The sequence below is a fragment of the Gorilla gorilla genome, chromosome 1 (assembly GCF_029281585.2).
Source record: "Gorilla gorilla gorilla isolate KB3781 chromosome 1, NHGRI_mGorGor1-v2.1_pri, whole genome shotgun sequence".
NCBI lineage: Eukaryota > Metazoa > Chordata > Mammalia > Primates > Hominidae > Gorilla > Gorilla gorilla.
The window spans coordinates 202,474,906-202,489,981 of record NC_073224.2 but is presented as its reverse complement, the minus strand read 5'-3'; the positions used below and the strand labels follow the sequence as shown (position 1 = coordinate 202,489,981).

The following is a 15,076-nucleotide window of genomic DNA, read 5'->3' as shown; positions in this document are numbered from 1 at the left end:
GTGTACCTGATTCAGTCCGTGCTTATCTTGCGCATACGTGCGGTTCAGTGTCCCGCTCGGAGCTCGTCGCCGCCGCAGCCTTGAGGCTCTGACACCCACTTGGGCCCCGTCCGGCGCGCAGCGGCCGCGGGGGCGGGGCCGCGACGCGAGAAGCGGAGCAGGAAGGGGCGAGGCAGCCCCGCCCCCGGGGCGGTCTCCCGGGACGGCCCCGCCCCTTGCCCGCTTCCGCGTCAGTGCCTCACCACCACCTGCCCGCGCGCCGCCCCATATAAAGGCGCCGCCGGCCTTGCCCCCGGGACTCGGCCCCATGGAGACGCCGCCGGCCGCCGCTGGCGCATGGCGGGGTGAGGCGCGGCGGGGAGGGTGCGGGCCTCGGCGGGGAGGCGGCAGGGAGCGCTCCGGCGGGGTCCGAGCCGAGCCGAGGGGAGGGGACGGGAGGGTACGGGACGGGAGGGGAGTGTCGGGGTCCTGTTCCCCGGCCCGCCGGGCCTCAGGACCCCTCCAACTTAGCCCAAGTTGGGAGAGCCGGGGAAGAGCACCAGGTTCCGGATCGGGATCGCGGGCCGAGCAAGCGCGGGTCTCGGGCCGGGACAGCCTCGGCGTCACCAGCTCCCGGCAGCCAACCAGAGTTTTCCAGCAACTTTTCTCCCCACGGGTCACCCCGGAAACTTGCCCTCCCCGGCTCCGGGAGTCCGGCCATGGGCCTTGCGCTGCCTGGGCCTGAGCTCTGAGTGCCGGACGGGTGGGCGAAAGTGATGGCCTCAGTGGGGAAGCCTTGGGCCCCGCAACGCACTTCCAGCCCCAGGATTCCATCTGAGAGCCCCGTCCCTGCCTTCTGGGTCCCCTGGGTTGGCGTGGGGGTTCGAGGCTTTACAGCTGGGGCAGTTCCAGTCTTAGTTCAGACTAAGTTCTGATCTTCGAGCCACCAGCTAACAGCTGGATGGCCTTGAGCAAGTTTTTAATGTCTGTGCCTCAGTTTCTCCCTTTATAGAATGGGAATGGGAATGCCTAGCTGGGAGAGCTTTTGAGAGGACAACCTGAACTAATAACACGATGTAGTGTGTAGTGCCACCAATCCCTCATCCTGCTGGGTGTGGTTTTGGGAGGGAGGTTAGGAGAGAGCGATATTCACCGTCCCTAACCCTGTTGGTTGTTCAGTAGGAGCTGTGGCGTGGTGCCTTCCAGGAGTCTGAGCTATGAGTGGCCCCTGTGGAGAGAAGCCTGTCCTGGAAGCCAGCCCCACCATGAGTCTGTGGGAATTTGAGGACAGCCACAGCCGTCAGGGCACCCCCAGGCCAGGTCAAGAGCCGGCCGCTGAGGAGGCCTCGGCCCTGGAACTGCAGATGAAGGTGGACTTCTTCCGAAAGCTGGGCTATTCATCCACGGAGATCCACAGCGTCCTGCAGAAGCTGGGCGTCCAGGCAGACACCAACGCGGTGCTGGGCGAGCTGGTGAAACACGGGACAGCCACCGAGCGGGAGCGCCAGACCTCACCGGACCCCTGCCCTCAGCTCCCTCTAGTCCCGCGGGGTGGTGGCACCCCTAAGGCTCCCAACCTGGAGCCTCCACTCCCAGAAGAGGAAAAGGAGGGCAGCGACCTGAGACCAGTGGTCATCGATGGGAGCAACGTGGCCATGAGGTAAGTGTCACTTCTGTGGCCAGGACACATGAGGTTCGCATCTCTCCTGTGGTCAGGACACATGGAAGGATGACTGTCTCTGCAGCTCTGGTGGGCTGAAAGAAGTGACTTCCTTCTTAGGGACTGGTCTAGAGGGAGGGAAAGCCTTTTATGAGGCTAGGGTCGCGCTACTGGTAAGTGACAGAGGCAGGGTTCCAGCCCAGGTCCCTCTGTCCGCAGAACTTACCTTATGCTGTGGGTCCCTCCCTGAGGCTAGCACTGTGTCTCCACTCCTCTCCTGTAATGTGAGGCAGGGCTGTAAAGGGGACCAGCCCGTGGGCAGCTGCTCACTCACTCCTGGGAACCTGATCTCAGGTGGGTGTTGTGAGGAGGGAGTGTGCGGATCCCGGAGAGGAGCAAGCGTTCAGGAACCATAGTAGTGGTAGTAGGCAGTGGTAGTAGCAGTTGTTGTTGTTGTTATTTCAGGGGCTGGGCTTCTGAGGCCTTCTTGTCTCAGACCTGGGCTCCCACGAAAACAGGTCCAGTGACTGTGTCCAAGAGTGACCTCAAGGCTGGGTCCAGCTTTACATGGGTTGTGGGCAGGTGGCCTGATGCTCTGGCCTCAGGCGAGCTGCAGCTTGGATCCCTACTGACTCAGCTGAAGCAGCCTGGGCTGGACCGGTCTCTGGAGGTTCCCCGGGGCCAGAGCCGGGACTCAGCCCCCAGTGACTCCCACCCCCATCCCCCAGCACAGGAATGGGGTGGGGGGGTAGGGGCAGAGAGGGAAGCCAGGGCTGCTGCTGACCTTGGGAAACCCAGACTTCTCCCGTCAATCCAGGCTCCACCCTCTGGCCCCACTTTTTTCCCAGTTCCCTCCAAGGCAGGCTGATGAGTCAGTGCTGGGTGGATGGCTCACAGGGAAAAGTTCCTGTTGGCATGGACGGGGAGACCCCAGACACGGGGTTGAGAAGGGATGATTTTCTGGCTGCCCTGAGGGAGCTCCTAGGTGGGCTGCCCAAGGCTGGCATGACATCAGTCTCTGCCCTCCCTAATTTGTGGCCCCTGTGGGACAAGTTCACTGTCCAGCTGGCCCTGGCCCAGCTCAGCAGGCATGCAGCTGAGCGCTCTTCCCTCCTTCTGTCACCTTCAGGCCAGTCTTCCTCTCTCTGACTTGGGCTGAGCCTGGATGGGAGGCTGAGAAAACCCAGTTTCCATGCCAAGAGGCAGCAGGTCACAGCCCGTGCTTCGAGATTAGAGGGGGTCCCTCTCAGTGTCCAGCCTCATGTAGCTGGGCTAGGAGCTAGGTTGGATCTCTGTGACTCCTTCCTCTGGAGGTATGGGCCAGGAGCGGCTGAGCCCTGGGAGCAGCCATGTGCAGTATGTGTTTGTATCCAGAAGGAGGAGGGACATGGGAGGAGGGGCTGTGATGAGGGGTGCTCAGAGGAGCCTGCTCCTGAGAAGCAGAGCCACGCACCCACCTCGGGGGTTTCTGAGCTGGGGTAGTGGCAGGAGGGGAATTCCAGCCTCAAACTTCCTGTCTCAGCTGCTACTCGGTTCCTGCCCGGCCACCCCCCCTCCCCAGGGGCAGGCGGGCTAGCCCCCCCATCATATGCAAATCATGGGGAAATTCACCTCTGTTTCCTTCTAAGGGAATTTTTTTCCATTCGCCAGGCCCAGCCCAGGCATATCTTTTCACCTGGGGAGGCTGGCCCAGCCCTGCCTTCTGTCCTGGGGCAGGAGCAGCCTAGCTGGAGTCTTCTACACACACATCCTATCAGTATCTGCTTAGCCCGGCTGGGGGACCCTGACCTTACAGGCAAAGAGAACTAGAATGGGGGCAGGGATGTCTGGTTTTCCTGTGCCAGCAGCGCTTCCTCCAGTGCAGTGAAAGAGACTAAAGCTAGCTGTAGGGGGGCACTCCAGGCCTCATGTGCTCTACCAGGAGGAGGGCTCTGACAGCGCCCACTGATCAGTTTTTCCATCTGCTGAGGGAATATTCAGGTGCTAGGGCTGCTGAGAACCGACTTGTCCCCAGCCAAGATTTTCAGTGCCCACAGGCAGTGCACTGCCCTGAGAGCCCTGGCATCCCATTAGTTCCCAGTGCTCCAAGATACTAGCCTAGGATCATGTGCCCGGAGGGAGGCGGGTGGGCGGATACATGCGCACACTGCATACCTGAGACAAGGAGCCGGGCCTGGGATGACCCAGCTGCCATGGTTTTGAGAGGCAGGCCAGAAGGCCCAAGGAAGGGGGGTGATGTGATGGGGGAAGCACTGGGCATTGTGAAGACACAGACCAGGGACCTGACCCATTGTGGCAGGTCAGGAAAGGCTTCTCAGAGGCAGTGACATCTCACAAGGGTTCTGAAGGAAGAGCAGGAGTTTGCCAGCAGCATTGTTTCTCCCGTTCGCCACCTGTCTCTCATAACACACTTTGTTCAAACTCAATTTTGGGAGCTTTGTTCTCCCAAATAAATTCTGGATCTTCCGTTAGAGACAGGAAGGCAACCGAGTGGCCCAGACCTGGGTTCGAGTTCTGACTGTCTCTTACCACTAGCCAGGTGACCTTCCTTTCCTTTACGGTAGCAAGCCCTGTAAGAATGAAGCCATATATCTGGCCACCAGCAGGAGCTCGGTGCCTGCGAATCCCTGCTCATTCCCTGCGATCAGGGTCTGTGCCTGCCTTCGTACCTGCCTGAGCATTGATGTACAGGGTGGTGATAAGCATAGGCCCTGGGCCTGCGTCGCTGTTCCACCATTAACTGCTGTGTGACCCTGGTGACTGAGCTGCCTTCTCTGGACCACAGTTTTCATCTGAAAAACAGGGAAGGAGTTGATGATGGTATAGTACCCTCCTCACAAGCTTGCTGATGATTCAGTGTTAGACACTTAGAACAGGGCCTGGTTCACAGCTCTCAGCAAATGGGAACTTTTATTATAAGCAGGCTGGCAGATGTGGCAGGGGGACCGGGGAGGATGAGTGCTGCCCTGGGCTGGACTTTGTCTCCCCTACAATTTAGAGGCCTTCAGACCCTGGTGCCCCAGCCTTGCCCCCAAACAGCCTCCATGGCCCCCAGCTACCCCACCTCCCTCCCTAGCTTCTCTTAGGGCTCCAGCTATCACCCCTTACCTCCCCCACTCCCATTAAAGACACCCACAGGATGTGGTTGGCCCTGGACTTGCCTCTTTTGCGTAACATTTATTCTGTTTTATTTGCCAAATATGAGAGTCTAAGCTGTTCACTGAGGGGGCAGTGAGATGTGGGGCTGCTGGTCCTAGGAGCTGTTCCATGACACCTAGTGTTACCTGGGAGCCCCAAGCCCCAGTCCCCCATCCCTCAGGAAATCCAGTTGGAACCCTACTTTGCAGGGCCATCTTTGGCCTGAAGCCACCAGGAAAGCTGTCCTGCTGACTGACCCCTCTTAAGGAAGCTGCAGACTGCTGGGCCCATTTTCAGATAGAGGAACGGAGAGCTGCGGCAGCCCAGGAGCCCCGCCAGGCTTCCTTCTGGGTGCAGCCACCTGTAGGTGGGGCACAGCCTCGTCTGAGACCAAGGCAGGGCCCATGCCTTACTCAGCTGTCCTTGCTAAGAGTCCCCTAGCATCTTCCTGATGGTCTTTCTGCCTTGGGGTGAAGAGGCATTTGGGGGAATTGCCATCTTGGGAGGAAAAGCAGTATCCTTTCACTTTCAGACTGAAAGGCTCCTGGGGAACCTGCTTCACTCCGGCGCTTTCTGTCCCATGCTGAAGGCTGGAGTCGCCAGCCCCTTCCCCTTTGCCTTTCTCAGGCCCCAGTCCCTGAGGTGTGTGTGAGGACTGAACTTTAATCCGGAACAATCTGGTTTCTCCTCGGTCAGCCCAGCCGGTGCTTCCCCCGCCCCCACCCACGCTGCAAGAGGCGAGGGAGGGGTGGTGACTCAGTGTGCATGTGTACATCTGTCCCTGTGGTCCCGGCAGCTCACCGGGTGGGGCAGGAACCAGAAGTCTCGCGGCACCTTTCCCCCACCCCCAGGTGTGTTGCAAGTGGCCTGGCCCTCCCCCACCGTGGGGAGCAGTGCTGCCAGCTTCCTGGGCGCTTCCTCACTTTCAGGAGATGGAGCCTCAGGGAAAGTCCCAGCGGGGCCTGGCCATCCTGGAGCTGTGGGAACTGGTACTGGGAATGGAGGCCTTGGCCTTGGGCCCCACCTGCAGAGGGCCAGGGCCTCAGCCCTGGGGAAAGGGGAAGGGGCTGGTGACTCCAAAGGGGAAGGGACTGCTCACTACCACCACCAAAGCCAGGGCAGGGGTGGGGTGTGACCACCTCCCTCCTCCTGCTCAGGCGTAGGGGGTGGCAGGCTGGCCATCAGTGTGGGCTAACCCTGTCCTCTCCCTCCCAGCCATGGGAACAAGGAGGTCTTCTCCTGCCGGGGCATCCTGCTGGCGGTGAACTGGTTTCTGGAGCGGGGCCACACAGACATCACAGTGTTTGTGCCATCCTGGAGGAAGGAGCAGCCTCGGCCCGACGTGCCCATCACAGGTGAGTGGTGCCTCTGGAGATGGGATGGTCTTACTGCCCCAGCAGCCCTGGTTCTCCCCAAGAGAGACCCTCTGGGAGTGACCTACAACTTCTAGAACTCAAGCAGGGACCAGCATTTCTTTTCTCAGTTTTTTCTGTCCTTAGCAACCTGCTCTGAATGGTGGTCATTGGAGGTCACCTTGTCCAGTCTTCTGCCTCAGATCTGGAGCCCCTCCCTCATCCTACTGGTGGGCAGGTCGCTCTTTCAACATCCCCAGCGGCAGAAGCGCAGTATCACATAGTGGTTAAGCCTGTGGGCTCTGAGTCGAGACAGCCAGAGTTGGAATCCTGGCTCTGTCCCCTCTTGGCGCCCTGGCCTGGACAGGGACCTCTCTTAGCCCTGCTCTGAGCCACATGCTCCTCATCTGAAACATGGGGTCGGTGTCGGCAGGGGGTGTTGACAGCATTGCCTTCCTCGTGAGGTCATATAAGTTAACACACGGTAAGTGCTGAGAAGAGTACCTGGCACATGGTAGATGCTCAGTGTATGTTAGCTGTTACCACTGTTCTTGCAAGAGCCCCCAGCCTTTGGAGGTAAAAACTGAATCAGTTTCTCTAGAAGTCTTGAGATCTGGGGGCAGCCTGTCTGGGACTGTAGGCTCCAGGAAGAGGGGCCCTTTCCACTTGCACACTTCTGTGTCCCTGTGGTCCCAGCAGCTCCCCAGGTGGGGCATGGTGAGTGGCCTGACCTTTTCCCACCATGGGATTTAGCGACCTTGTCCTGGCAATGCAAGGGACAGAGCCAAGATACTTCTCCCACCCCAGAGCAAGCTGTGGCTCATTCACGGACCCCTCAGAACAGGCTGGATGAAAGCCAAAGCCAAGACCACATCTGGCTTGAACAGGCCTGATGTCCAGAGGGAGAAAAGGAACAAGGCCAGCTCTGTGCTTGGAGCCTCTGCCATGCAGGCCCTGCTGCCTGTGCTCAGATGTTCTTGGTCTTCAGGCAGCAAACTGTGCCATGCCAAGGGAGGGGCTGGGGCATGGAAGAGGCCTCAGCAGAGTTAGTTCTTGCCCCGGTGACCTTGGCGTTAACCACTCCTGTGTGTGGCCATCAGCAGGTTAGGGAGCCCTGTAGGCCTGGCTCTAGGTCCCGCTGGGCCCTGACCTGTGTGCACCCCTGTCACCTCCCAGACCAGCACATCCTGCGGGAACTGGAGAAGAAGAAGATCCTGGTGTTCACACCATCACGACGCGTGGGTGGCAAGCGGGTGGTGTGCTATGACGACAGATTCATTGTGAAGCTGGCCTACGAGTCTGACGGGATCGTGGTTTCCAACGACACATACCGTGACCTCCAAGGCGAGCGGCAGGAGTGGAAGCGCTTCATCGAGGAGCGGCTGCTCATGTACTCCTTCGTCAATGACAAGTATGTTCCCTCCCAGAGGCCCTGACAGACTTGGGGTCCACAGGGGAAGCCAGAGGTGCCCTTGGCAAGGGTGGAGCTGTGGGCTGGGCTCTGCGGGGCCCTGTGGCCATGGGAGGTTGCGGGTCTTGGCTCCAGGCAGCTTTGAGAGTGAGACGGATAGCTCACCACATAGGAGAAATCAGAACGGGACCAGGCAGGCTGTGGGGTGGACAGAGTGGCTAATTTGGGAGATAGAGCCGTAGCACTTATGAGGGGATGTATGTGGTTGATGGTTCCAGGTGGCCTCTACGAACCAACATGGCATCTCTCGAGCAGAGGCCATGGGCCAGTGGGTTCGGGCTGCCATCCCCTGACGACCTCAGAGAGGGAGTTCCCCTAAAGGTGCCCATGGGCTGTGGCCCTCTAGACCGGGGATCCCTTTCTCCTCCCTTGGTATGATCCCACCCATAGAGCAGTTTTGCGGGGTCCTGGACAGGCCCCAGTTTTAGGTGTCACTCTCCTGTTCTTCCCAGCAAGGCTTACCATCGGCCCCTTCTCAGCAATTAGAAGTCCCTGCATGGCTCCCACCTCCAGAGAGTTCTTTGCACCCTCTGCAGGTTTATGCCCCCTGATGACCCACTGGGCCGGCATGGGCCCAGCCTGGACAACTTCCTGCGTAAGAAGCCACTCACTTTGGAGCACAGGAAGCAGCCGTGTCCCTATGGTATGGAACCCAGCCTGCCCTCCACGGCCCTCCTCACTCCTGCCCTTCCTCTCACCTGTCTGCCTGTGCCCTGTTTTCCTCTTGGGGACCTCCACCATTGGACTACCCAACCCCGTTTCCTGTGCCACCCCTTCCCTGCTCTCATCCCTGGTTCTGAAGTGCCCCTGCTTAGAGTCCCTCTTGATTCCTCTTCCAGGAAGGAAATGCACCTATGGGATCAAGTGCCGATTCTTCCACCCAGAGCGGCCAAGCTGCCCCCAGCGCTCTGTGGCAGATGAGCTCCGCGCCAATGCTCTCCTCTCACCCCCCAGAGCCCCAAGCAAGGACAAAAGTGGCCGGCGGCCTTCACCTTCATCCCAGTCCAGCTCTCTGCTAACAGAGAGTGAGCAGTGCAGCCTGGATGGGAAGAAGCTGGGTGCCCAGGCATCCCCAGGGTCCCACCAAGAGGGTCTAACACAGACCTATGCCCCATCAGGCAGGAGCCTCGCACCTAGCGGGGGCAGTGGCAGCAGCTTTGGGCCCACAGACTGGCTCCCGCAGACGCTGGACTCACTCCCGTACGTCTCCCAGGATTGCCTGGACTCGGGCATTGGCTCCCTGGAGAGCCAGATGTCGGAACTTTGGGGGGTTCGAGGAGGAGGCCCTGGTGAGCCGGGCCCACCCCGAGCCCCTTACACGGGCTACAGTCCCTATGGATCTGAGCTCCCAGCCACCGCAGCCTTCTCTGCTTTTGGCCGGGCCATGGGTGCTGGCCACTTCAGTGTCCCTGCCGACTACCCACCCGCGCCCCCTGCCTTTCCACCTCGAGAGTACTGGTCTGAACCATACCCACTGCCCCCACCCACATCAGTCCTTCAGGAGCCCCCAGTGCAGAGCCCAGGGGCTGGCAGGAGCCCATGGGGCAGGGCAGGCAGCCTGGCCAAGGAGCAGGCCAGCGTGTATACCAAGCTGTGTGGTGTGTTTCCCCCGCACCTGGTGGAGGCTGTGATGGGGCGCTTCCCACAGCTCCTGGACCCCCAGCAGCTGGCTGCCGAGATCCTCTCCTATAAGTCCCAGCACCCCAGTGAGTAAGCTGCCTGTGGCTGGCAAGGGCAGCACCCCCAGCCTCCAAGGGCCGTCAGGCTGGGCCTTGGGCCATTGAGCAGCCCATTCCCAGCCCTGAGGCCTACCCCAGAGGCTGGACAGAGGGAGGATTCAAGTCGGGAAGGAAACCCACAAACCAAAGATACTGTAGGATTGGTTCTGGCCCATGCAGCACCTCTAGCTGTCTGCCTCAGTGGGTCAGAAGCGATCACCCTGTTGATACACATTGTATCTCTGTAGTTTAAGGAGACGCTGCCGGTAACGGCGTCGGTCCGTGGCTGAGGCCGAAACCGTCTTTTTTCTCAGAGGGTGGGGAGGGAGGTGGGGGCAGCAGAGGCCTGGGCTGGGTGCCCTGTGCACGCCACCCCACTTCCGCCCTACCCCTGGGATGTTGGCCTTGGCTGGCTAGTTGGGCACCGTGTGCCTGCCCTCCAAGGGCCTCCTCTACGCCAATGAGGCCTCATCTGTGCTCTCGCTGGGCACGTGGCTTCATGTCAGTAAGCAAGATGCTTCTTAATAACCCACCTTCTGCCCCACTCTGTTCCTTATCCTGCTGCCCCTGTAGGGGTCAAGGGCCCTCTGTCTACACCCTCTTCTTCTCCTCCATCCTTTATTCAGAGTCATCTCGCCCTTCCCCATGGGTGGGGGAACCTGTGTATGTTTGTGTGCACATGTAAATTTTAAATATTTTAAGCAGAAAGTCCTTACCTCCTGTAACACATCAATAAAGTACAATCATTGTGAGCCCTTTCAAGAGGTGATTGTCTTTGTTATGCTCAGGGCGTTGGGCTGGCCTCTGGGTGAGGAAAGGCCAGCAGGTATGCACCCCAACCTCCTTCACCCCAGGAGGAAGCCCCTCCACACCAGCTCCCTGACCCTTCTCTGGAAGGAAGATTTCTAACATTCACCAGGAATGCATAGCCCCTTGGGGATGGGGCATCTTTCCCGAGGCCTTGGTCTGGGCCTTGTTAGGAGGTGCCCATGGACGCACGAGCGGGCAGGGGGCTGGAGGGGGCAGTTAGGCAGCAAAAGCGTAAAAGGATTTGGAGTCCAGTTTTATCTGCAAAAAGAAATCTTATTTATAATATACTTGGGCTTCTGTTTGTTTTTGTGGGACAGGAAGCTAAAATACCAGACTGTCCAGTTCATTATCAGCCTCTTGGCAATGCTGAATGACTTGCCCAAGGTCCCACAGAGGAAGGACAGACTGGGGCAGGGCCTTGAGTCCTGGTTCTGGTCCCCAAACCAGGGGGGCAGGAGGGGTGGGCCTGGACACTAGTTTGCAGCAACTCAGGGCCCTGCAGGGATGGGGGAGGTGAAGGTACCCTCAGCCCCACACCTCACAACTCTCCTAGGTTTCAACATCCACATAGGAATCCTTCCAGGCCAGGCATGCTGGCTCACGCCTGTAATCCCAACACTTGGAAGGCCAAGGTGGGCGGATTGCTTGAGCTCAGGAGTTCGAGACCAGCCTGGCCAACATAGGGAAAGCCTATCTCTACAAAAAATACAGAATTGGCTGGGTGTGGTGGCATACACCTGTACCTGTAGTCCCAGCTACTTGGGCTACGGTAGGAGGATCACCTGAACCTCAGGAGGTGGAGACTGCAGTGAGCCATGATTGCACCATTGTGCTCCAGCCTGGGTGACAAAGTGAGACCGTCTCAAAAAAAAAAAAAAAAAAAAAGGAATCCCTCCAGCATGGCAGCTGAAAGGACCACCCTACCCACCTGGTCAGCAGCAGATGCCCAGCAACCCCACCTGCCAAGCCCCCTCTGTCTCTGCACACCACAGTGGAGCCTTGAGGCTGCCTGGAAAAAATAGGGAGTGTTCTCACCCCTCTTCCCATCCCAGCTGCCAGCTGGCCACAGCCTTGGGAGTTCATACTTGCTTACTTGCTTCTTGACCAGAGCTGAACTCTAAGCCATTTGCTGCTTCTGCTGTGTGTGGGGAGGGATGGGCAGTGGGCAGCAGGTCCTGAGTGGCTGTGCCGTGTCTGGAGGCCGAGTCTGGCCCTGCTGGTTCACTGATAGGCACCGGCAAGGGTGGCAGAGCTCATGTGGCAGGTGCCTGAGGGGCTGGGATCTAGGGAGGACTGGTCAGTTCCATGCCCCGCTGGCCTGAGCTTGCATCCTGTGCTTTCCAGGCAGGCTTAGATGCCCCTCCAGGCCTCTTTCTCAGTCTGCCAGGCAGAGTGACTCCGAGGCTACCAGGCCCAGTGTCCCAGCTGTGTTTCTTTCCCACGAATTGGGCTTTAACCCCAAAGTTCTCCCCATCACCTCCTGCTCCACTGCCCATTCAAGCAGCTTAGGTAGGTGGTATTTGCTCACAGGGCCTCAGTCTCCCCACCTGTAAAAGGGACACAATGGTCCTTGCCTCTTTCTAGATTTGAGAGAATAATTCAGTTCCTGTGAAAGGAGGAGAGGGAGGGGTCCTGGATTCAAGCCCCCATCACTAGCGATGCAGCCCTGGGCAACCCACTTCCCTCTCAGAGCCTCAGCTTCCTGCCTCTTCAGAGGCAGCTTCCCTCCAAGAGGTGGACAGGGATGGAATGTGACTCCTGCATGCTGGAAGAGATCAAATTCTGGGGAGCTGCCCCAGTTGCTCTTTCCTCCTCTTGTTTTCCTGGTTCCAGGAGCCAGAAGCTGATGGGGAAACCAGTAAGTATGCAAATTCTGGCACTATTGGGAAATGATCCTGGGGAGCTCACAGAGGACAGCCTCCCACCTGCCCTCCCCCACACCCCTGCAGGCCCCTCCACCTTGCCCTTGGGCTCTCACCAGCAGGGGCCGAACCCTGAGTTTTATTGCGAGTTCTGTCTCGCACCCATGGGTTAACCCCTCTTGGAGCGAAGCCAGGGTGACTATGGCCAATCTGTCCTCAGAAAACCTCCAGCCTCCCTAGCAGAGAGCAAACGAGCCCACAATGGGATGAAAGATCCCTGCTCTGGATGTCTCAGCCCAGTCCCCATCCCACTTCTCTAGAGTGGGGGAAACTCAGGAGTCTCTAAAGACCTGGGACCTAAACTAGGAGCAGAACTTTAGAGGTCTGGATTGGAGGAGCAGCTCTCCAATGCCCCCCTCCCCGCCAGTGCTGCTCACACCCCCCTTGTTGTAGTCTCCTGCAGTGGGGGGACAGGTGGTGTCTGGGAAGGGGCCAGTACTCCTCACCGCAGCTGCCACTTCCTTCATCTTCCCCCAGCAAATCTCTCAGCCCTCCCTTCCCCATGCCTCCTGGAAAAGCCAGCATTTGTCTTCTGTACACAGAAGGGAAAGACCCTAGCCCTGAGGGAGGTGCTGGGCACGCCTCTACCAAGACAAGAGTGAGTGAGCAGCAGAGAAAGTGGGACTTGGGGGGCACATATCTCTAGGAGCTGCGGGGAAGGAAGTGGTGCAATCAGCCTCAGCCCTGGGCCCAGCTGGTCCCTAGAGGACGCTTCCCCAAAAGAAGGCAGCCCAAGGACACTAGCACTTTTGTCCCAGGGCTTCTCAAACTTCTGGCTTTTTTTTTCTTGGACCATAGCAGAGTGGGTGGAGTAGAGGGTGGCAAGGGCCTGTTCTGGGGACCTCCCAGTTCATGGGAAGGGTGTGGGAGATCTGGCTGAAAGAGGCAGGAAGTAGGGCCCTACAACTAAGGAAACCCAAGCCATCCCAGGCCATGGCATGTAAATCCTTCCAGCTAGTTCCTGAAGGGGAAGAGGCCCCAGGCTGTCATCCTGAGGTGTGGCCTTGTTAAGCTCCTCTCAAGGCAGCTGCTGGTGATCTTCAACCGCTCATCCATTTAAGAAATGTCAGCAAAACGAGGTGGGAGGAAAGGATCAGGCACCCCACCCCACACTAAGTTGGGCACATTGCTGGGAGGTCAAGTCACTGGGAATGGTGCAAAGGCTCTAATTCTGGCTGCTCCCAGGCTGCTTGTGGGGCCGTGCCTGCCACCTGCCGGCGCTTCCTGGTACTGCTACCCATGGAGCAGGGGCCTGCCCACCAGCTCTGGCCTGGAAATGAAGGGCCTAGACACAAAGATCTTCCAGCAGGATCTGAAAACAATAATTTAAGGAGAATAACATGGGAAGTAAAGTGCTAAGGCAAAAACAGGGAATTCTTAATGGCATTTGCAGCTCCGCCCTGGAAAGAAATACCAGAGGTCACTGTCATGCCTTCTACAAAGTCTAAAGCTCTAGAAACTTTCAACTGTTCCAGGTAACAAATATCCCAAGAAAAACTCTCAGGAACTGAAGGAATAAAAAGGAAAGGAGAAAAAAATATAAACATTCTTTTTTTTTCGAGACAGGGCCTTACTCCGTCTTCCGGGCTGGAGTGCAGTGGCACAATCACAGCTCACTGCAGCCTCAACTTCCCGGGCTCAGGTGATTCCCCCACCTCAGCCTCCCGAGTAGCTGGCACTACAGGCATGTGCCACTATGCCTGGGTAATTTTTTGGTATTTTTGTAGAGATGGGGTTTCACCAAGTTACTCAGGCTGGTCTTGAACTCCTGGGTTCAAAGCAAATCCAACCGCCACAGCCTCCCAAGGTGCTGGGATTTTATAGTCATGAGCCAACACGCCCAGCTATTTTTTTATGTTTGTTGTTTTTTTCAAGGAATCTTCTTTTTTTGGAGACAAAGTCATTCTGTCACCCAGACTGGAGTGCAGTGGCATGACCACAGCTAACTGCTGCCTCGACTTCCAGGGCTTAAGTGATCCTCCCACACCACAACACCTGGCTAATTTGTTTTTTGTAGACACAGGGTCTTACTTTGTTGCCCAGGCTAGTCTTGAACTCCTGGGCTCAAGCGATCCTCCCATCATGGCCTCCCGCCATCCTCCTGCCTTGGCCTCCCAAAGTGCTGGGATTACAGGCATGAGCCAGCATGCCTGGCCTCACTGCTGAGAATTTACCCTACAAGTACTCTTACTTGCAAAATGATGCATCTAGGGCTATTTAATCTGACAGTGTCTGAAACAGCAAAAGATGGGAAACAATATTAATGCAATCAACAGAGGACTGATTAAGTAAACTTTGGTATACACACGCAACGGAATATAAAGTAGCCAATAAAAATAACGAGGCAGTTGTACACATGGAATGTTTTCTGTGCTAGACTGCTAGATGAAAAAAGCAAGGAGAGAACAGTATACACAGTATGCTACCATTTCTGTGAACAGACACATGCATGTGTGCATACTGCTCATACACGTACAAAGGTCCTCAGGAAGGACATAATGGAACTCTGGGGTTGCCTCTGGGAAGGGGAACTGATAGTTGAGGGACAGGAGCACTTCCTTTACCCTGAATATACTTCAGTGCCATTTGAGCACATGCTATTTGCATGTTGCTACAGTCTGAATGTTTACGTACCCCCCAAAATTCATAGGTTGAAATACTAACCCCCAAAGTGATGGAATTAAGAGAAGTGGCTTTGGGGTGCTTAAATTATGAGGACAGAATGCTGATAAATGGGATTAGTGTCCTTATAAAAGAGGCCTGAGGAGTCAGGTGTGGTGGCTCACACCTGTAATCCCAGCACTTTGGGAGGCTGAGGCAAAAGGATGGCTTGAGCCCAGGAGTTTGAGACCAGACTGGGCAACAAAGTGAGACCCTGTCTCTAAAAAAATAAAAATAAATAAAAGAGGCCTGAGGCCTGGCATGATGGCTCACATCCAGAATCCCAGCACTTTGGGAGGCCAAGGCAAGGAGGGTCACTTGAGCCGAGTTCAAAACCAGACTTGGCAACATACCAAGACCCTGCC

The 15,076-nt window shown here is 57.3% G+C and overlaps 1 protein-coding gene across 3 annotated transcripts; it reads left to right on the top strand.

Moving 5' to 3' along the window:
• The first annotated feature begins 227 nt into the window (after positions 1-227).
• Positions 228-10,080, top strand: ZC3H12A (zinc finger CCCH-type containing 12A). 3 transcript variants are annotated; one of them, XM_031004086.3, is made up of 6 exons: positions 228-344; positions 1,162-1,639; positions 5,993-6,132; positions 7,306-7,540; positions 8,137-8,243; positions 8,440-10,080. In XM_031004086.3, exons 2-6 carry the CDS (start codon positions 1,197-1,199, stop codon positions 9,312-9,314), a joined length of 1,800 nt encoding a protein of 599 aa, XP_030859946.1. In that variant the 5' UTR covers positions 228-344; positions 1,162-1,196; the 3' UTR covers positions 9,315-10,080. The 3 variants fall into 3 exon arrangements, with proteins under 3 accessions (XP_030859946.1, XP_030859945.1, XP_030859948.1); XM_031004085.3 differs by having other exon boundaries at positions 272-344; positions 1,159-1,639; XM_031004088.3 differs by lacking the exons at positions 228-344; positions 1,162-1,639; positions 5,993-6,132 and having other exon boundaries at positions 7,433-7,540; positions 8,053-8,243.
• The last annotated feature ends 4,996 nt before the right edge of the window (positions 10,081-15,076 follow it).